Source organism: Miscanthus floridulus, chromosome 7 (assembly GCF_019320115.1).
Source record: "Miscanthus floridulus cultivar M001 chromosome 7, ASM1932011v1, whole genome shotgun sequence".
NCBI classification, from domain to species: domain Eukaryota; kingdom Viridiplantae; phylum Streptophyta; class Magnoliopsida; order Poales; family Poaceae; genus Miscanthus; species Miscanthus floridulus.
This window is the reverse complement of record NC_089586.1, coordinates 80,697,261-80,713,546: the sequence shown is the minus strand read 5'-3', so window position 1 is coordinate 80,713,546 and position 16,286 is coordinate 80,697,261. Positions and strand designations below refer to the sequence as shown.

The window sequence follows — 16,286 nt, the reverse complement described above, 5'->3', positions numbered from 1 at the left end:
GCCACGGCGTTGGACGGCGCACCATGGCGCCGTGCCGGGGGACGCCGCTGCACCGCGCACAGGGTGCGGGGAGCCTCGGCGGTCACGACGAGGAGCGAGGGAGAGGCGGAGCAGGCGCTGGAGAGGGCGCACCGCCGGTGCAGGCGATGGGGAGGGGCGGCGCTGTGAGAGGTGGAGCAGCGGCGCAGGGGAAGGAAGAGGGCAGGGCGACAGGCACGGAGGAGACGACGGGACGCCAATTGGAGGGGACGAAATATTTTTTCTGCGGATAGCTGGTTATCCCGTGAAGAAGCAAGTGAACAACGACATGCAAGTGAGTGTCGGCAGCTTCTGCATGCATGCAAGGAAGGGCCCAACGACATGCAAGTGAGTGTCGGCAGCTTCTGCATGCATGCAAGGAAGGGCCCAACGACATGCGAGGATGCGTGTCGACCACCCGCACCGATGTCGAGAATCTCTCGTCCTCTGCTACCGTCCATCCTCATCTATCTCATCTGAGCCATGAAATTTCGATCTAACACACCAAATAAAATGAACTGACGTGGACAGCCTAGAAGGCCGCCGATTCGGCGTGCCTTCATATCTTTAATGTCACAAAATATGTATCATGTATTTCAGGGCAAGGCATGGAAAATGTGGAAAATGTCAGGTGTTTGTGAAAGTGTATAGAGATAACTGACCTTCCTGTGAACTGATTAATCTAGTATCCACTTGTGTCCTGGATGCATCAATCTGAGCAACGTCCTGCTGTGGCGTTTCTAATTAGGGAGAGAAACAGTAAGACAAAGAGTGTGACTGTGAGAAGAAAGCAAAGTAAAGGGAAATGAAATAAGCTATCTCGGTTTTAGTAAGCAATAGGAACATGGTGAGCATCAAACTGAAACATATGGGGGTAGAGCAAACGAAACATAAAAAATACAACGTCCTGCTGCGGCGTTTCTAATTAGGGAGAGAAACAGTAAGACAAAGAGTGTGACTGTGAGAGGAAAGCAAAGGGAAATGAAATAAGCTATCTCGGTTTTAGTAAGCAATAGGAACATGGTGAGCATCAAACAGAAACATATGGGGTGTCATGTGCGGGCGCACATATGCCAGGCGCAGGCGCGCCCGCGACGTGCGCCGCGCGGCTGAGCGCGCTAGGCAGGCACAGCATGGGTTGCCCTCTAAGGGCTAAAGATAGAAATTAATAAGTTGTTTTGGAAATCCCTACAATCAAGGAAAGCTTTCTCCATTCGGTTGGGCCATTGGCCATATATATTTGTAATCGCTGGACAATGAAGAATAAGAAGAATTATATCCCTAATCTCTCTCTCTCTCTGTTAAGCCTGCGGTGGAGGGGAATAACCTCACCGGAGAAGACGGCTGACGGCTACGAACTGCGTAGCCACGGTCCGGCCAGTCGGGGGTTCGACGCCCTTGACAACCTGATATCACGGTCACGTCGGCCCTCTCCCACCCGTTCCACCCATTCTTCCACAGCCGCCGCCCACTATGTTAGTCGCTGAATTCTCACTCTTGGTAGTAGGAGAATTCTTACTCTCATCGAGAGAGGATGACACTAGGAGTTGGGATAATTTTCTTGTCTATTTCTCACACAAGCTCACACAAATGCCATACCAACCTGAGGGGTTGGGGTTACATATTTATAGGCTGCTAGCCAGCCAAGCATATGCCAAGATGCTAGTCTAAGATGCTAATATGCTGTCCTAGCTAAGATGTTGTCCTCTAGTCTAAGATGCTGTCCTAAAAACAGAAAAACAGCCACAAGGACCATGTGAGCAGCACAACCCCACAAAGATAAGCCACACATGAGACTTATCCATCATTCTCCCCCTAAGTCTTGTGCGTCGTCTTGTGGGAGAGTTGAACCATCCCGGTCCTGGAGCAGAGCTCAAGGAACTTGATCCTCCCAAGGGGCTTGGTGAGCAGGTCCGCAAGCTGGTCCTTGGTGTTGATGTAGCTCGCCTTGATGCTCCCTTCCTCCAAACAGCCTCGGATGAAGTGGTACCTCACCCGGATGTGCTTGCTGCGTTCGTGGAACACGGGGTTCTTTGCTAGGGCCAGAGCGGACTTGCTGTCCACCCTGAGCTCCACCGCTCTAGTGTCTCTGCCGAGGAGATCACCAAGCAGTTGAGCAAGCCAGAGCGCCTGAGTCGAAGCGGTGGAGGCCGCTATGTACTCGGCCTCGCAGCTGGACAGGGCCACCACCTGCTGCTTGACCGACTGCCAGCTAACGAGGCACTTGCCGAGGAAGAAGAGGATCCCGCTCGTGCTCTTGTTGGTGTCGATGTCGCCGGCGTGGTCGCTGTTGCTGTACCCGACGAAGTGTGCCGCCCCAGGGCACCTCGGGTAGTAGAGGCCGTGGTCGAAAGTCCTTGCAACGTAGCGGATGATCCTCTTCACAGCCTGCTGGTGCTCCGTCGTCGGTCGCTGCATGAACCTACTAACGTAGCCGACGGAGAATGCCAAGTCCGGCCATGTGTGGGCGAGGTAGCGAAGGCTCCCCACAAGACGCCGGTACTACGTAGCGTCCACCTCTGTCGTGCTGTCGTGGCTCAGCTTCAGCCTCTCCTCCATAGGAGTGAGAGCTGGGTTGCAGTCGGTGAGCCCAGCTAGCTCAACGACGCGCTTGGCGTAGGCGGTCTGTCGAAGCGTGATCCCAGAGTCATCCTGGTGCACCTCGATTCCCAGGTAGAAGGAGAGAGGCCCCAGGTCACTCATCTGGAAGGTGGCCTTCATCTCTTCCTTGAATGCCGCCACCTCCGCATCCTTGGTGCCGGTGATCACCAAGTCATCGACGTAGACACCCATCTGCAGGGCATTTCCTCCATTGCCCCGTCGGTAGATGACCGCCTCGTGCGGGCTTTGCTCGAAGCCCATCCCCTTTAGCGTGGAATCCAACTTGGCATTCCACGCCCTCGGTGTCTGCCGCAAGCTATAGAGGGCCTTGCGCAGGCGGAGCACCTTGCCCTCCTTGTCGGGGATCGCAAATCCCGGCGGCTGATGCACGTAGACCTCCTCCTTCAAGTCACCGTTAAGGAACGCCGACTTGACGTCCATGTGATGAACACGCCAGCCCTCCTAGGCAGCTAGCGCAAGGAGGAGTCGCACAGACTCCATCCGTGCCACGGGAGCAAAGGCGTCGTCGAAGTCGACCCCCTCCTGCTGCACGAAACCTCGTGCCACCAAGCGAGCCTTGTGCTTGACGATGGCACCGGCTTCATCCCTCTTCAGCTTGTACACCCACTTAAGGGTGATCACGCGATGACCACGAGGAAGGTCAGCAAGCTCCCAGGTGCGGTTCTTCTCAACCGCATCCATCTCCAACTGCATCGCGGCGCGCCATGCCGCGTGTCTCTCGGCCTCTGCAAACGACCGAGGCTCGCCGTCGTCACATGCAAGGTGCAACTACGCCTCCAGGTCGTGAGGCACCGGTCCCGGCACCGGCTGGTCGCTGAGAAGATTCTCCATCGTACGGTACCGCAACGGCTCGCCGTTGTGGTACGCGTCGACGCGCTCCTCGTCGTGAGAGAGCAGAGTAGCGAGCTCAACCGGGCCGTGCTCGACACGAGCTGGTGGTGGAGTAGACGTGCCCGGAGTGGTGCCTGTCGGTGCTGGAGTGCGTGGCATTGCCGGCTGTGATGGAGCCAGCGAAGAACTCATCGCAGCCGAGGTCCTGGCTAGAGAGCATGGTGCTATCGGAGTATCAGGCGCCGGGGTCGATGGAGGCTCGGGAACTGGGGTAGACGCGCTCTCCGAAGAAGAGCCGCCTACTCCCCCAGCTCCCTCGAAGTGGACGTACTCGATAGAGAAGTCGTCGTACGTCGGAGCCGAGCCGTCGTCCACCACCTTGTCCCACGCCCATCCTCGCCCTTCGTCGAACACAACGTCGCGCGCCGCGCGCACATGCTGTGTCTTCGGGTCGAGGATGCGGTAGGCCTTCGAGCCCTCCGCGTAGCCGATGAACACTCCCGAAGTGCTTCTGTCGTCGAGCTTGCTGATGTGGCCAAGCTCCTTGGCGAACGCGAGGTAGCCGAAGACCCGCAAGTGGGAGACCGCCGGCTTGCGCCCATGCCAAGCCTCGTACGGCGTCCTACCGTCAAGCGCCTTGGTAGACGAGCGGTTGAGGATGTAGACGGCCGTCACCACCGCCTCTCCCCAGAAGATAGCCGGCATCACCCTCTACTTGAGGAGGGCCCGAGCCATCCCCACAAACGTCTGGTTGCGCCGCTCGACGACGCCGTTCTACTGCGGGCTGTACGGTGCGGAGTAGTGGCGCTGAATGCCCTCGTCAGCGCAGTACGACGCGAATTCAGCCGCCATGAATTCGCCGCCGTTGTCGATGCGCAGCACGCGTAGCTTGTGGCCGCACTCCGCCTCCGCAGTGGCCTGCGCGCGCCTGATGGCGTCCGCAGCCTCTCCCTTGCTGCCGAGGACCATCACCCACATGTAGCGGGAGAGGTCGTCGACGAGCAGCAGGAAGTAGCGTCGTCCTCCCGGTGTGGCCGGTGTCACCGGGCCACACAAGTCCCCGTGCACAAGCTCGAGCCTCTCCTTGGCTCGAAAGCTAGCCCGCTGTGGAAAGGGGAGTCGCCTCTGCTTCGTCAACATGCAGACGTCGCAGAGCTGCTCCACATGGTCGAGGCACGGCAGGCCTCGCACCATCTCCGTGGCACTAAGCCGCTTCAGGGCCTCAAAGTGAAGGTGCCCGAAACGCTCGTGCCACTGCCACGCCTCGTCGTCCCGACGAGCAGCGAGACAGAGGGGTTGTGCCACCTGCACGTTAAGGACGTAGAGTCGATTTGCGCTTCTGGATACCTTGGCAAGAAGGCGACGACGACGATCCCAAATCCTCATGACTCCATCCTCAACCACCACGCGCGAACCGTTCTCATCCAGCTGTCCTAAGCTGATGATGGAGTTCCTCAACGCGGGGATGTAGTAGACTCCGGTGAGCAACCTGTGCTCACCAGACACGGCGGTGAAGATGATGGAGCCGACGCCCTTGATCTCCACGCCGGAGGCATCCCCAAACTTGATGGAGCCTCGGACGCTAGAGTCAAGCTCGGTGAAGAACTCCCGTCGACCGGTCATGTGATGGGTGGCACCGGTGCCGAGGCACCACCCGTCAGTCTTGTCGTTGCTGGAGCTGTCGCCGAGGAGGGCGTGTACTTTTGGCTCGTCAAGGTGGAGGAGAGCCGCTACGGCCGGTGTCGCTGGAGGTAGCTCGATGCTGGCATGTGCCATGAACAGAGCCGGCTCCTCCTCCGCCTGTGCGACGTGGGCCTGGCCGCGTCGTGGCTGTCGACAGTCCTTGGCCCAATGGCCAAGCTGGCCGCAGTTGCGACAGGCGTCGTCTCGTGCCGGCTTGTGCCTGCCGGCGGCGACGCCCTAAGCGCCTCTGCGGGCATCACCCTCGGCACGTCCTCGCACCCCGGCCTGGGCGTCTCTACGCGCCTTACGCGGCTTGCCACGCTTGCGGCCGCCTGTCGTGGAAGAAGGCTCCCCCTTCCTTCGGTCACCTTGGCTGGCAAGCCACTGCTCCCGAGTGAGAAGGAGCTTCCCGCCAGTGGTGATGGGCCCCAAGAGGGATTGTGGCTCATCGCTGTCGACGACCTTGAGGCGACCTATCGCCTCCTCGATCGACATCGTGGAGAGATCCAGCAGAGACTCGATCGAGCGAGCCATCTGCTTGTACTTCTCGAGGACGCAGCGGAAGAGCTTTTCGACAGCTCTCCTCGCCGTAGGTGTCGTCGCCGAACTGCACCATCTTCTGCAACAGAGTGTTGAGATGGAGAGCAAAGTCATCAATGTCCTCACCTGGCTTGAAGGCCAGGTTCTCCCACTCCTTGCAAAGTGCCTGCAGTGTGGACTTGCGGGCGCGGTCGCTGCCGATGCGTGCCGCAGCGATGGCGTCCCAAGCCTCCTTAGTAGTCCGCTTGCTGGTAAGCGAGAACTGCATCTCGGGCGGGACTGCAGCGATGAGAGCATCCAGCGCCCGTCGATCTAGGTCGTAGTCAGCGTCGCCGTACCGGACTGCCTCCCACATGTGCTGCACCTGGAGCTTTACCCTCATCACCGCAGCCCACTCGACGTAGTTGGTCTTGGTGAGGGTAGGCCACCCACCGCCGGGACCGACGTCCTTGACAACAGCCTAGAGCCCGTGGTAACCACGGTACCGATCCGGGGAGAGAGAGCAACGCTGCCTGTGACGGCCGCACTCTCCATCGACCCGTCGGTACCGATCCGGGGAGAGAGAGCCACGCTGCCTGTGAAGGCCGCGCTCTCCATCGACCCGTCCGCCACCGTTGCCGTGCGCGCCTCCTCCAGGAGCGCCGCCGCCGTGCGCGCCTGTTTGGGCTGCCGCCGCGCTCGTGGGCGTGCGCGCCTCCTCCAGGAGCGCCGCCAGTGCATCCGCGCCTGTCTGGGCTGCCGCCACGCTCGTGGACGTGCGCGGCTGCCCACTGTGCCGCCCGCGCTCGCGCTGCCTCCCTCTCTAGCAGCTCGAGGTCCGCGTCGGTGGTGTCGTCAGCGGAAATGGAGCTGCCGATGCTGCCGCACAGAGCCTCAACCTCCGCCGCCGCCGTCACCGCTGCTTCCGCCTCCGCTCTGGCTGCTGCCAGCTCCACCACTGCCAGCCTCGACGCCCTTGCCGCCGCCGCAGCGGTCTCTGCCGCCGCTCGCTCGCGTTCCTCTGCCGCAGCAAGTTCGGCCTCCTGCTGCCGCCGCGTGCTCGAGGCGACCGAGCGCTGAGACTGCCCTGCGAACATGACGCGCTATCGGGGGGCTGCTGTGTGGTGAGAGGGCTGCTTCAGACGAGCTGCATGGGGGAGGAGTGAACAGGAGCGGCCGGAGGAGCTGGTGCTGCCAACAGCTGGGGCTGTTGTGGGGCTAGGAGAGAAGATGAGCAAGAGATGCTCAGGCTACAGGATAATACGGCTCTGATACCAGTTGTTAGTCGCTGAATTCTCACTCTTGATAGTAGGAGAATTCTTACTCTCATCGAGAGAGGATGATACTAGAAGTTGGGGCAATTTTCTTGTCTATTTCTCACACAAGCTCACACAAATGCCATACCAACCTGAGGGGTTAGGGTTACATATTTATAGGCTGCTAGCCAGCCAAGCATATGCCAAGATGCTAGTCTAAGATGCTAATATGCTGTCCTAGCTAAGATGTTGTCCTCTAGTCTAAGATGCTGTCCTAAAAACAGAAAAACAGCCACAAGGACCATGTGAGCAGCGCAACCCCACAAAGACCAGCCACACATGAGACTTATCCATCACACTACCCTAGCCCTCCTCCATCGCCGCAGTCCTCCACCGCTTCCGCACCGCAGCCAGCAGCCATGAGCGATCCCACCATCGCCGATGTGATGGCGATGTTGAAATCCATCACCACGGAGATGACAACCATGAAGGCCGACATGGCGGCTATGAAGGAGAAATCGGCCTCGTCGTTGGACAGCGGCAACGGCGGCCGCCCGGAGGGGCCGCGCGATCTTGATCGCCCCCCAAAATTCCAAAAATTGGATTTTCCCCGCTACGACGGCAAGACCGATCCGATGCTCTTCATCAACAAGTGCGAATCCTATTTTTGCCAACAGCGCACCATGGCGGAGGAGCGTGTGTGGATGGCCTCGTACAATTTGGAGGACGTCGCGCAACTCTGGTATATCCAACTCCAGGAGGACGAGGGCACGCCGCCGTGGGGGCGATTCAAGGAGCTCCTGAACTTGCGGTTTGGGCCTCCCCTCCGCTCGGCACCGCTGTTCGAGCTCGCCGAGTGCCGGCGTACAGGGACCGTGGAGGAGTACTCCAATCGCTTCCAGGGCCTCCTGCCTCGCGCGGGTCGTCTTGATGAGGCTCAGCGCGTCCAGCTCTTCACCGACGGACTCCTGCCACCGCTCAGCCACGTCGTCCGCATCCACAACCCGGCGACGCTCGCGGCCGCCATGAGCCTGGCGCGCCAAGTGGAGTTGATGGAGATCGACCGTCCGGTGCAGCCTCCCCCTCGGGCGCCCCTGCGCGGCCTCCTTCCCGCTCCCGCGCCCCGACCAGCGCTCCAGGCGCCCCACCAGCCGCTGGCGCTCCCTGCCCCTCCGGTGGCCGCCCAGCAGGGTCGCGGCGAGGGCAACCAGAGGCGCCTCACCTCGGACAAGATGGCGGAACGGCGCCGTCTGGGTCTCTGCTTTAATTGCAATGAAAAATATACCCGTGGCCATAACAGATTTTGCCGGCGCATCTTCTTCCTTGAAGGCGTGGAGATCGAGGACGCCGCGGACGCCGCTGGAGACGCGGAGCACGACGCCGAGGCGCCCTGTTTTTCCCTACAGGCCGTGGCTGGGGTTCCCATGGCCGGCACCATGCAGATCGCCGTGGCACTCGGCGCCGCGTCCCTCGTCGCCCTCCTCGACTTCGGCAGCACGCACAACTTCATCTCGGAGGAGGCGGCGCGGCGCTCCGATCTACCCCTCCGCCAACGCCCCCGCCTCACAGCCTTGGTCACGAATGGCGAGCGGGTCACCTGCGCCGGCGTCATCCGCGACGCGCCTCTGCTCATCGACGGCGAGTCGTTCCCGGCCGACCTCTACGTCATGCCACTGGCCGGGTACGACGTCGTCCTCGGCACCCGGTGGCTCGGCGAGTTGGGGCCCATTGTTTGGGACCTCGACCGTCGGCGCATGTCCTTCCAGTGCCAGGGGCGCCCCGTCTCCTGGACCGGCGTGGCCAGCCCCTCTGTGCCGGCCCTGGGCGCCACAACAGAGGCCGGTTCCCTCCTGGAGGCGTTGTTGCTCTCGTTTGGGGGGCTCTTCGCGGACCCCGTCGGTCTGCCCCCCAAGCGTGCGCATGATCACCGCATTATTCTCAAGCCCGACGCCCAACCGGTCGCCGTCCGCCCTTACCGGTACCCCGCGGCGCACAAGGACGAGTTGGAGCGGCAGTGTGCTGCCATGATTGATCAAGGGATCGTCCGCCGCAGCGACTCGCCGTTCTCGTCGCCCGTCCTCCTTGTCAAGAAGCCCGATGGTTCGTGGCGCTTCTGCGTCGACTACCGGACGCTGAACGCGCTCACCGTTAAGGATGCTTTCCCGATCTCGGTGGTCGACGAGCTACTCGTCGAGCTCCATGGCGCCAAGTTCTTCACCAAGCTGGACCTCTGGTCCGGGTACCACCAAGTGCGCATGCGCCCGAAGGACGTGCACAAGACGGCGCTCCGCACCCACGATGGCCTGTACGAGTTCCTGGTGATGGCGTTCGGGCTGTGCAACGCCCCGGCGTCATTCCAGGCCTTGATGAACGACGTGCTCCGCCCGTTCCTGCGCCGCTTCGTCCTGGTATTTTTTTACGATATTGTAATTTACAGCAAGTCGTGGGCTGATCATCTTCGCCACCTCCGGGCCGTCCTCGACAAACTACGCCGCCACCAACTCTTCGTCAAGCGCACCAAGTGTTCTTTTGGTGCTTCCTCCGTCGCCTACCTCAGCCATGTCATATCCGCGGCGGGTGTGGCCATGGACCCGGCCAAGGTGCAGGCGATCCACGATTGGCCGGCTCCACGTTTGGCCCAGGCTGTGCGCGGTTTCCTCGGCCTCGTCGGGTATTACCGCAAGTTCGTCCACAACTTCGGGGCGATCGCTGCACCACTGACGACCCTACTCAAGAAGGAGGGGTTCTCCTGGGACGACGCGGCGGCCGCGGCATTCACAGCGCTCAAGACCACCGTCACGTCCGCCCCCGTCCTCGCCATGCCCGACTTCGCCAAGCTGTTCACCGTCGAGTGTGATGCGTCGACGTTCGGCTTCGGCGCAGTCCTGGTCCAGGAGGGCCATCCGGTTGCCTTCTTCAGCAGGCCTGTGGCGCCTTGCCACCGCTTGCTAGCCGCCTACGAGCGCGAGCTCATCGGCCTCGTCCAGGCGGTACGGCACTGGCGCCCGTATCTCTGGGGGCGGCCCTTCATCGTCAAGACCGACCACTACAGCCTGAAGTATCTCCTCGATCAGCGCCTCGCCACGATCCCTCAGCATCACTGGGTCGGCAAGCTCCTGGGCTTCGATTTCTCGGTGGAGTACCGGTTGGGCGCCATCAACGTCGTCGCCGACGCCCTCTCCCGTCGCGACAATGACGAAGGGGAGGTGCTGGCTATCTCGGCGCCCCGCTTTGACTTCATCGAGCGCCTCCGCCACGCCCAGGCCACTGATCCGGCCCTAGTCGCCATACATGATGAGGTCCGGGCTGGCACCCGCACCGCACCGCACCATGGGCGCTGGTGGACGGCATGGTCGCCTTCGACGACAGCCTATACATTCCCCCGGCGTCGCCGCTGCTACAGGAGATCTTGGTCGCGGTCCACAACGATGGCCATGAGGGCATCCACCGCACCCTCCACAGGCTCCGGCGGGATTTTCATTTTCCCAACATGCGTCGTTTGGTGCAGGATTTCGTGAAGGCCTGCGTCACCTGTCAGCAGTACAAGTCCGACCACCTCAGGCCGGCCGGTCTGCTGCAGCCACTGCCGGTTCCGTCGGCTGTGTGGGCGGACATCGGCATCGACTTCATCGAGGCGTTGCCCAGGGTGCAAGGCAAGATGGTCATCCTCTCCGTCGTGGATCGCTTCAGCAAGTACTGCCATTTCATCCCCCTGGCGCACCCCTACACCGCCGAGTCCGTCGCTCACGCCTTCTTCGCCGACATCGTTCGCCTCCATGGCGTTCCGCAGTCCATCGTCTCGGACCGCGATCCAGTGTTCACCTCGGCGTTCTGGCAGGAGCTCATGCGGCTCACTAGGACGAAGCTCTACATGTCCTCCGCCTTTCACCCGCAGACGGACGGCCAGACCGAGGCCGCCAACCGGGTCATCGTCATGTACTTGCGCTGCTTCACCGGCGACCGTCCCCGGTAGTGGCTCCGTTGGCTGCCATGGGCGGAGTACACCTACAACACCGCCTATCAGTCATCGCTCCGCGAAACTCCGTTTCGTGTAGTCTATGGCCGGGACCCCCCGACCATCCGCTCCTATGAGCCCGGCAAGACCCGCGTCGCAGCGGTCGCCCAGGAGATGGAGGAGCGCGCTGCCTTCCTCGACGACATCCACTATCGCCTTGAACAGGCTTAGGCGGTCCAGAAGCGTGTCTACGACCAGCACCATAGGCCGGTGTCCTTCCAGGTCGGCGATTGGGCTCTTCTTCGCCTTCGGCAGCGGGCAGCAGCGTCCCTCCCACGCTCGGCAACAGGGAAGCTCAAGTCGCGATACGTCGGGCCGTACCAGGTGGCGGAGCTCATCAACAAGGTGGCTGTGCGGCTACAGCTTCCTCCCGGCGCTCGTCTTCATGATGTGTTCCACATCAGCGTCCTCAAGAAGTTTGTCGGTACCCCGCCGGCCGTTCCACCGCTGCTGCCTCCGCTCCTGCACGGTGCTGTCGTGCCTGCTCCCGCCCGGGTGACTCGAGCTCGGCTGGCCCGGGGAGTGCGCCAGGTGCTCGTTGAATGGCAAGGAGAACCACCTGTCTCGGCTACATGGGAGGATCTGGACGACCTCCGTGCTCGGTTCCCTTCCTTTCAGCTCGAGGACGAGCTGGCCGTCGAGGCGGGGAGAGATGTCATGTGCGGGCGCACATATGCCAGGCACAGGCGCGCCCGCGACGTGCGCCGCGCGGCTGAGCACGCTGGGCAAGCGCAGCATGGGTTGCCCTCTAAGGGCTAAAAATAGAAATTAATAAGTTGTTTTGAAAACTCCTACAATCAAGGAAAGCTTTCTCCATTCGGTTGGGCCATTGGCCATATATATTTGTAATCGCTGGACAATGAAGAATAAGAAGAATTATATCCCTAATCTCTCTCTCTCTCTCTGTTAAGCTTGCGGTGGAGGGGAATAACCTCACCGGAGAAGACGGCCGACGGCTACGAACTGCGTAGCCGCGGTCTAGCCGCGGTCCGGCCAGTCGGGGGTTCGACGCCCTTGACATGGGGGTAGAGCAAACGAAACATCAAAAATAACTAATTAATACTACCAGCAGGCTGACCAGGTAGGCGACAACGTGTACAGCGCGTCGATGTAATATAGTATTCAATAATTTAAGTATGAACAATAGAGTAAGTGTTGCTTCATATCAACTCAAATGTACATTTTGTTAAGCCAGACACTGCCACACAAATGTACAGGCTTTTAGAGGAAGGGAAAATAGTTATAAACATTATGAATAGAAAACATTCCAAACAGGTATAGAAAAGCACAACTGTTTAGCATGCGCGGATTAAAGTAAACACCTGCTCAATATTGGATCGTCAAGTTTGAGTTAATTAATTAGCTAGTGCAGAAAGAATGGAACCACAACTGTTGCATTCCTTTTTTGCTCTTCCAGTGTTCTCTCTGCAATATTATTTCTCCAACGGCGTATTCAGGTACACCTGATAACAGGATTTTGAAATAACCAAACAGTCTCGGTGATCGGAATGAAACAACCAAATAGTCTCGGTGATCGGAAGTTTGCATGAACAGCTCAGGCTCGTTGGCAATAATTTCAGTATGTTGTTCATGATAAGAGCAGAGGAATTCTCAACATCAATAGGGTTCATCAAACTATTACATGAAACATGTCAGGAAAAAAGAATATACTAATCTAGGACGTAATGGAGGAGATGAAGTACCTGCTTATTGTGTACCGAGCATATTTTAGATGGGAGCTCATATTGCCCAAAAGAAAGTATCTCATGAGAACTTTGTCAGTAGTTAGCTATTTGAACCTATGGTGAGTAGTAGGGCAATGGATTCATGTTCGAACTCCACATGACAGTTTTCAGCAAAGATGAATAAATCAAATTATCATCCAGAGGAGAGTTATGTTCGCAAATTGTGTACAGTTCATATCGGAGTTCATATTGGCCAGGCAATAACCCTATAAGAACCAAAATTATAGAAGGGAAAAAATGTTCGGGTTTAATTTGCTTTAGTTTTCCATCCCGCTTTCTACTCATCTAACTTAATTAAGATCATTTTAAGTTTTTTATGAAAAAAAAGAATGTACTGCAGTTTTTATTAGTATGCAAAACGTATACCTCCCAGCTGTAAGATCGATCCTTAACTTGTTCGACTCAGAAAATGTTGAAGGATCAGCAGCAAACATATAACCCCAATAACAGTCAGTCTATCTGCGTACCTTCAATTTGCGAGGTGCAATCTTTTGTAGACAAAGGGTCAAAGGGACTTGCCAGATCACTGCAAGGACAGGTACAGTGGAAACAATGATATATAGACTGGAGCACAAAGCAGCCAAAGGTAGTAGTTAGGTGATGAGAAGCAGAAGACATCAATTTTATTGGACCTAAATTTCAACTCTAACCATATTGCACAACCATATAATTAACATAAAACACTAATTTATGCCTCAGATTTTGTAGCCTGACCTCAGAAATCCTACCAAGAAAAGCGGGCAATAATTTATAAAAGCCTGAACTATACAACTGAACAGCTGGTTAATAAGAGCTGTGAATGGATTAGGTCGGTAGTGCAAATATTTAGTCGTGATAAATACACTGAAGTGTTGGGAGCTCAATGGGAACCATATAATAAGACGGCCATCACACTTACTCTGAAAATAGCGATGAACGGTAGGTATATGCAGGGCACAAGGGTACCTGGCGCCAAGGGCAGGCCGTATCCCGCAGCGGCCTAACCTGCAGAGGCAACGCCTGCTGCTGCGGTTGCAGATCTGGTAGTATGAAAGAAAAAGCACATGACGCGTTCAATAGGAAGAGGATGCAGAGGAGGAGGTGATCGCGTGAGGTCTGACCTGGGCGAAAACGGCGGCCAGGGTTTCCTCGAGAGCAAACGTAGACTCCATCTGCAAATCGCCACCAACAGCCAAGGGGAGCAACCGCGCCTTACGCGCACAGCCGCGAGTGGCGTGACCTAGGTCGCCGCCGCCGCCGCCGCTCCGGGGGCCACTGGCGCAGGACGACGTGGCCGGAAGCGCTCGTCTTGGGCTCCAACGCCACCGGGGCCGCTCGCGCAGGGCAACGCGGCAGGGTTCGCCGTTGCTCGGATCTTGGCGCCGGGGGCTGCTCGCGTCGGGGTCTTCCCGCATCGGTGGGGAGAGACGGAGGCGGAGCTCGCGGCTGCGTCGTGGGACGCCGCGCGGCGTCTTCGGTTGCGGGGCTGGGGCAGGTACGGCGCGGGCGTGGGAGCGGCAGAGGCATCGCCCGTGCGGGAGGAACGGCGTTGGCGAGCTCGGGAGCAGGGGAAGTGGGAGGCGACCGATGGGAGCGGCGGCGGGCGGACGGAATTTTGTGTTTTTTACCCTTTTTTTCAAAAATTATCATCATCGATGGCGCTGAGCTTACACGTTTCGACGCCATAGATTTTAACGCATAGGTCTTGGACTTGACGTAGACGTGACGGTGACTTAGCAAGCATCTGGGCTCCGTAAATCTTAGCGCCGAGCTTAGCGCCGTAGATCTTCACACCGAACTTATTGGCGTCAAGCTCTGTCTTACGTATGGCCCTCCCTTCCTTTCTCTCTTCCTCTCTCTATACCGCTCCCGAGTCATAGCGCTGCCGCACCGCCGCGTGTAGCCCCGGCCGTCCGCGGCCCTAGCCCGCGCCCGTGCAGGCCCCCACCGTGCTGGCCGCCCGCTAGCGCCTCCTCGACGCGCGGAGCGTCGGCCATCCCGCGTCTGCTGTGCTCCGCCCCTCCCGCCCTACGCCGCCTCGTTCGTCCTGGCTCGCCGCATCCGCCGCGCGCATATGCGCTCCCTCCGGTGACCCCGGGCGTGACATTGCCCCTGCTCTCAGCGCGCTGCGACCTCGTCGTCAATCCCGTCCTCCACATCCCCGTCCTGCTCCGGTCCTGGCGTCCGCATCCGCATCGTATCATTCCATTGACTTGGACAGATAAATTTTTTAAATATGCAATGTAGGTACTTAGTTAGCTTGAATTGTAGTGCTACTTTGATTATTTGGTAGTTTGTAGTAAATTTGATTTAGTTAGTGAGATAGATATAGTTAGATAAATATAGTTACATAGGTAGTGACATAGGTATATAGATATAGTTATTAGATAGCTAGTTGATTTAGTCAGTGAGATAAATATGGTTAGATAAATATAGTTAGATAGCTAGTGATATAGTTATTTAGGGTGTAGTTGGTTAGTATCTATTAGAGATATACTATATAGCAGCTACTTTGGACTAAATGAACTGTATTTCAATTTTTGTTTGAATTACTAGATGGACAACCTAGCGAGCATATATAATGGAGGCACCGTGGAAAGAGATCGCTATAGATATGTTGAGTTTGTTGAGATGCAAAGCGTGTCTATGTTATTCAATGAGAAGCCTTCATTTAGTGAGTTGGTTGCAAGGGCTCGGGAGGAGCTACATTGTCATGGAGTTGATGATGATGATGGCATCGCAGTAGAGGGTGTACTTCACCTAGGTTCCCCTCCCAACATTCTAAGGAAGATGATCCTAATTGGGTGTGCAGACTAGTGGAAGAACTATGTGAGATCGACTATGAAGTGTTAGTTCTAAAGTTTGGACATGGTTGTGCGTCGGGTGTTAATTGATCACATCCCTCATGGGTTTTCCCCACCAATTAGTCAGCAGGCACACTTCGATCCTCCCGTCCCAGAACCAAATATGGATGTGGAGGTTACACCTATGATTTTCGATGCTCAATCTGTCCCCAATGAGCTAGTTGGAGATGCTTGTTAGACTTATGATGTTGTGGCAGATCCTCCTCATGAGATCCATTTGACACAGAATCATCCGAGTAAGTGTCTTATCCGCATGATTATTGGAAGCTTACCTGATGAGGACATCACTACTTCATCGCATACAAGCCAAGGAGATGAGGAGGTCTAGCATGGGCGTCCAATTCATCTTTTTTATGGTGGAAGCCCAGCCCAACTAAAGTTGGAGCCCATCTCGGGTTTCAGGATCAGTCTGCCTTAAACCGGTCACCCAAGACGCATTCAGACTCCGTTTTCGACGATCCACATATGAATGGAAAGCTAATTTGATAAGAAAGCCAATCCAAGTGGTCTCACGTCAAAAGCTATTCGGAATCAACAAGAATCATGGTCACAAGTCAGCGTCCAGAATCTGTCAGGGTGCTGCGACACCGTCTTTTGGTCCGTTGGACTGTGCATCGTGTTTGGGCCCATTAGGGGGCGCGTCTAGGGGGGTGACGCCCAAGACTCTATAAATACCAGCCATCTCTCTCCTTAGGGTTTGGGTTTTATTTAGTTTTTTATTTTCTCATGAAACAGACATCGTTTTGCTGTAACT

At 57.3% G+C, this 16,286-nt stretch overlaps 1 protein-coding gene across 1 annotated transcript; it reads right to left on the bottom strand.

The window, feature by feature from the left end:
* Positions 1–10: 10 nt before the first annotated feature.
* Positions 11–14,280, bottom strand: LOC136467155 (uncharacterized). Its single transcript, XM_066465742.1, has 5 exons — positions 13,790–14,280; positions 13,635–13,708; positions 13,157–13,215; positions 681–758; positions 11–494 (listed from the first exon to the last, which is right to left on the bottom strand). Exons 1-5 carry the CDS (start codon positions 14,081–14,083, stop codon positions 469–471), a joined length of 531 nt encoding a protein of 176 aa, XP_066321839.1. The 5' UTR covers positions 14,084–14,280; the 3' UTR covers positions 11–468.
* Between the last annotated feature and the right edge of the window lie 2,006 nt (positions 14,281–16,286).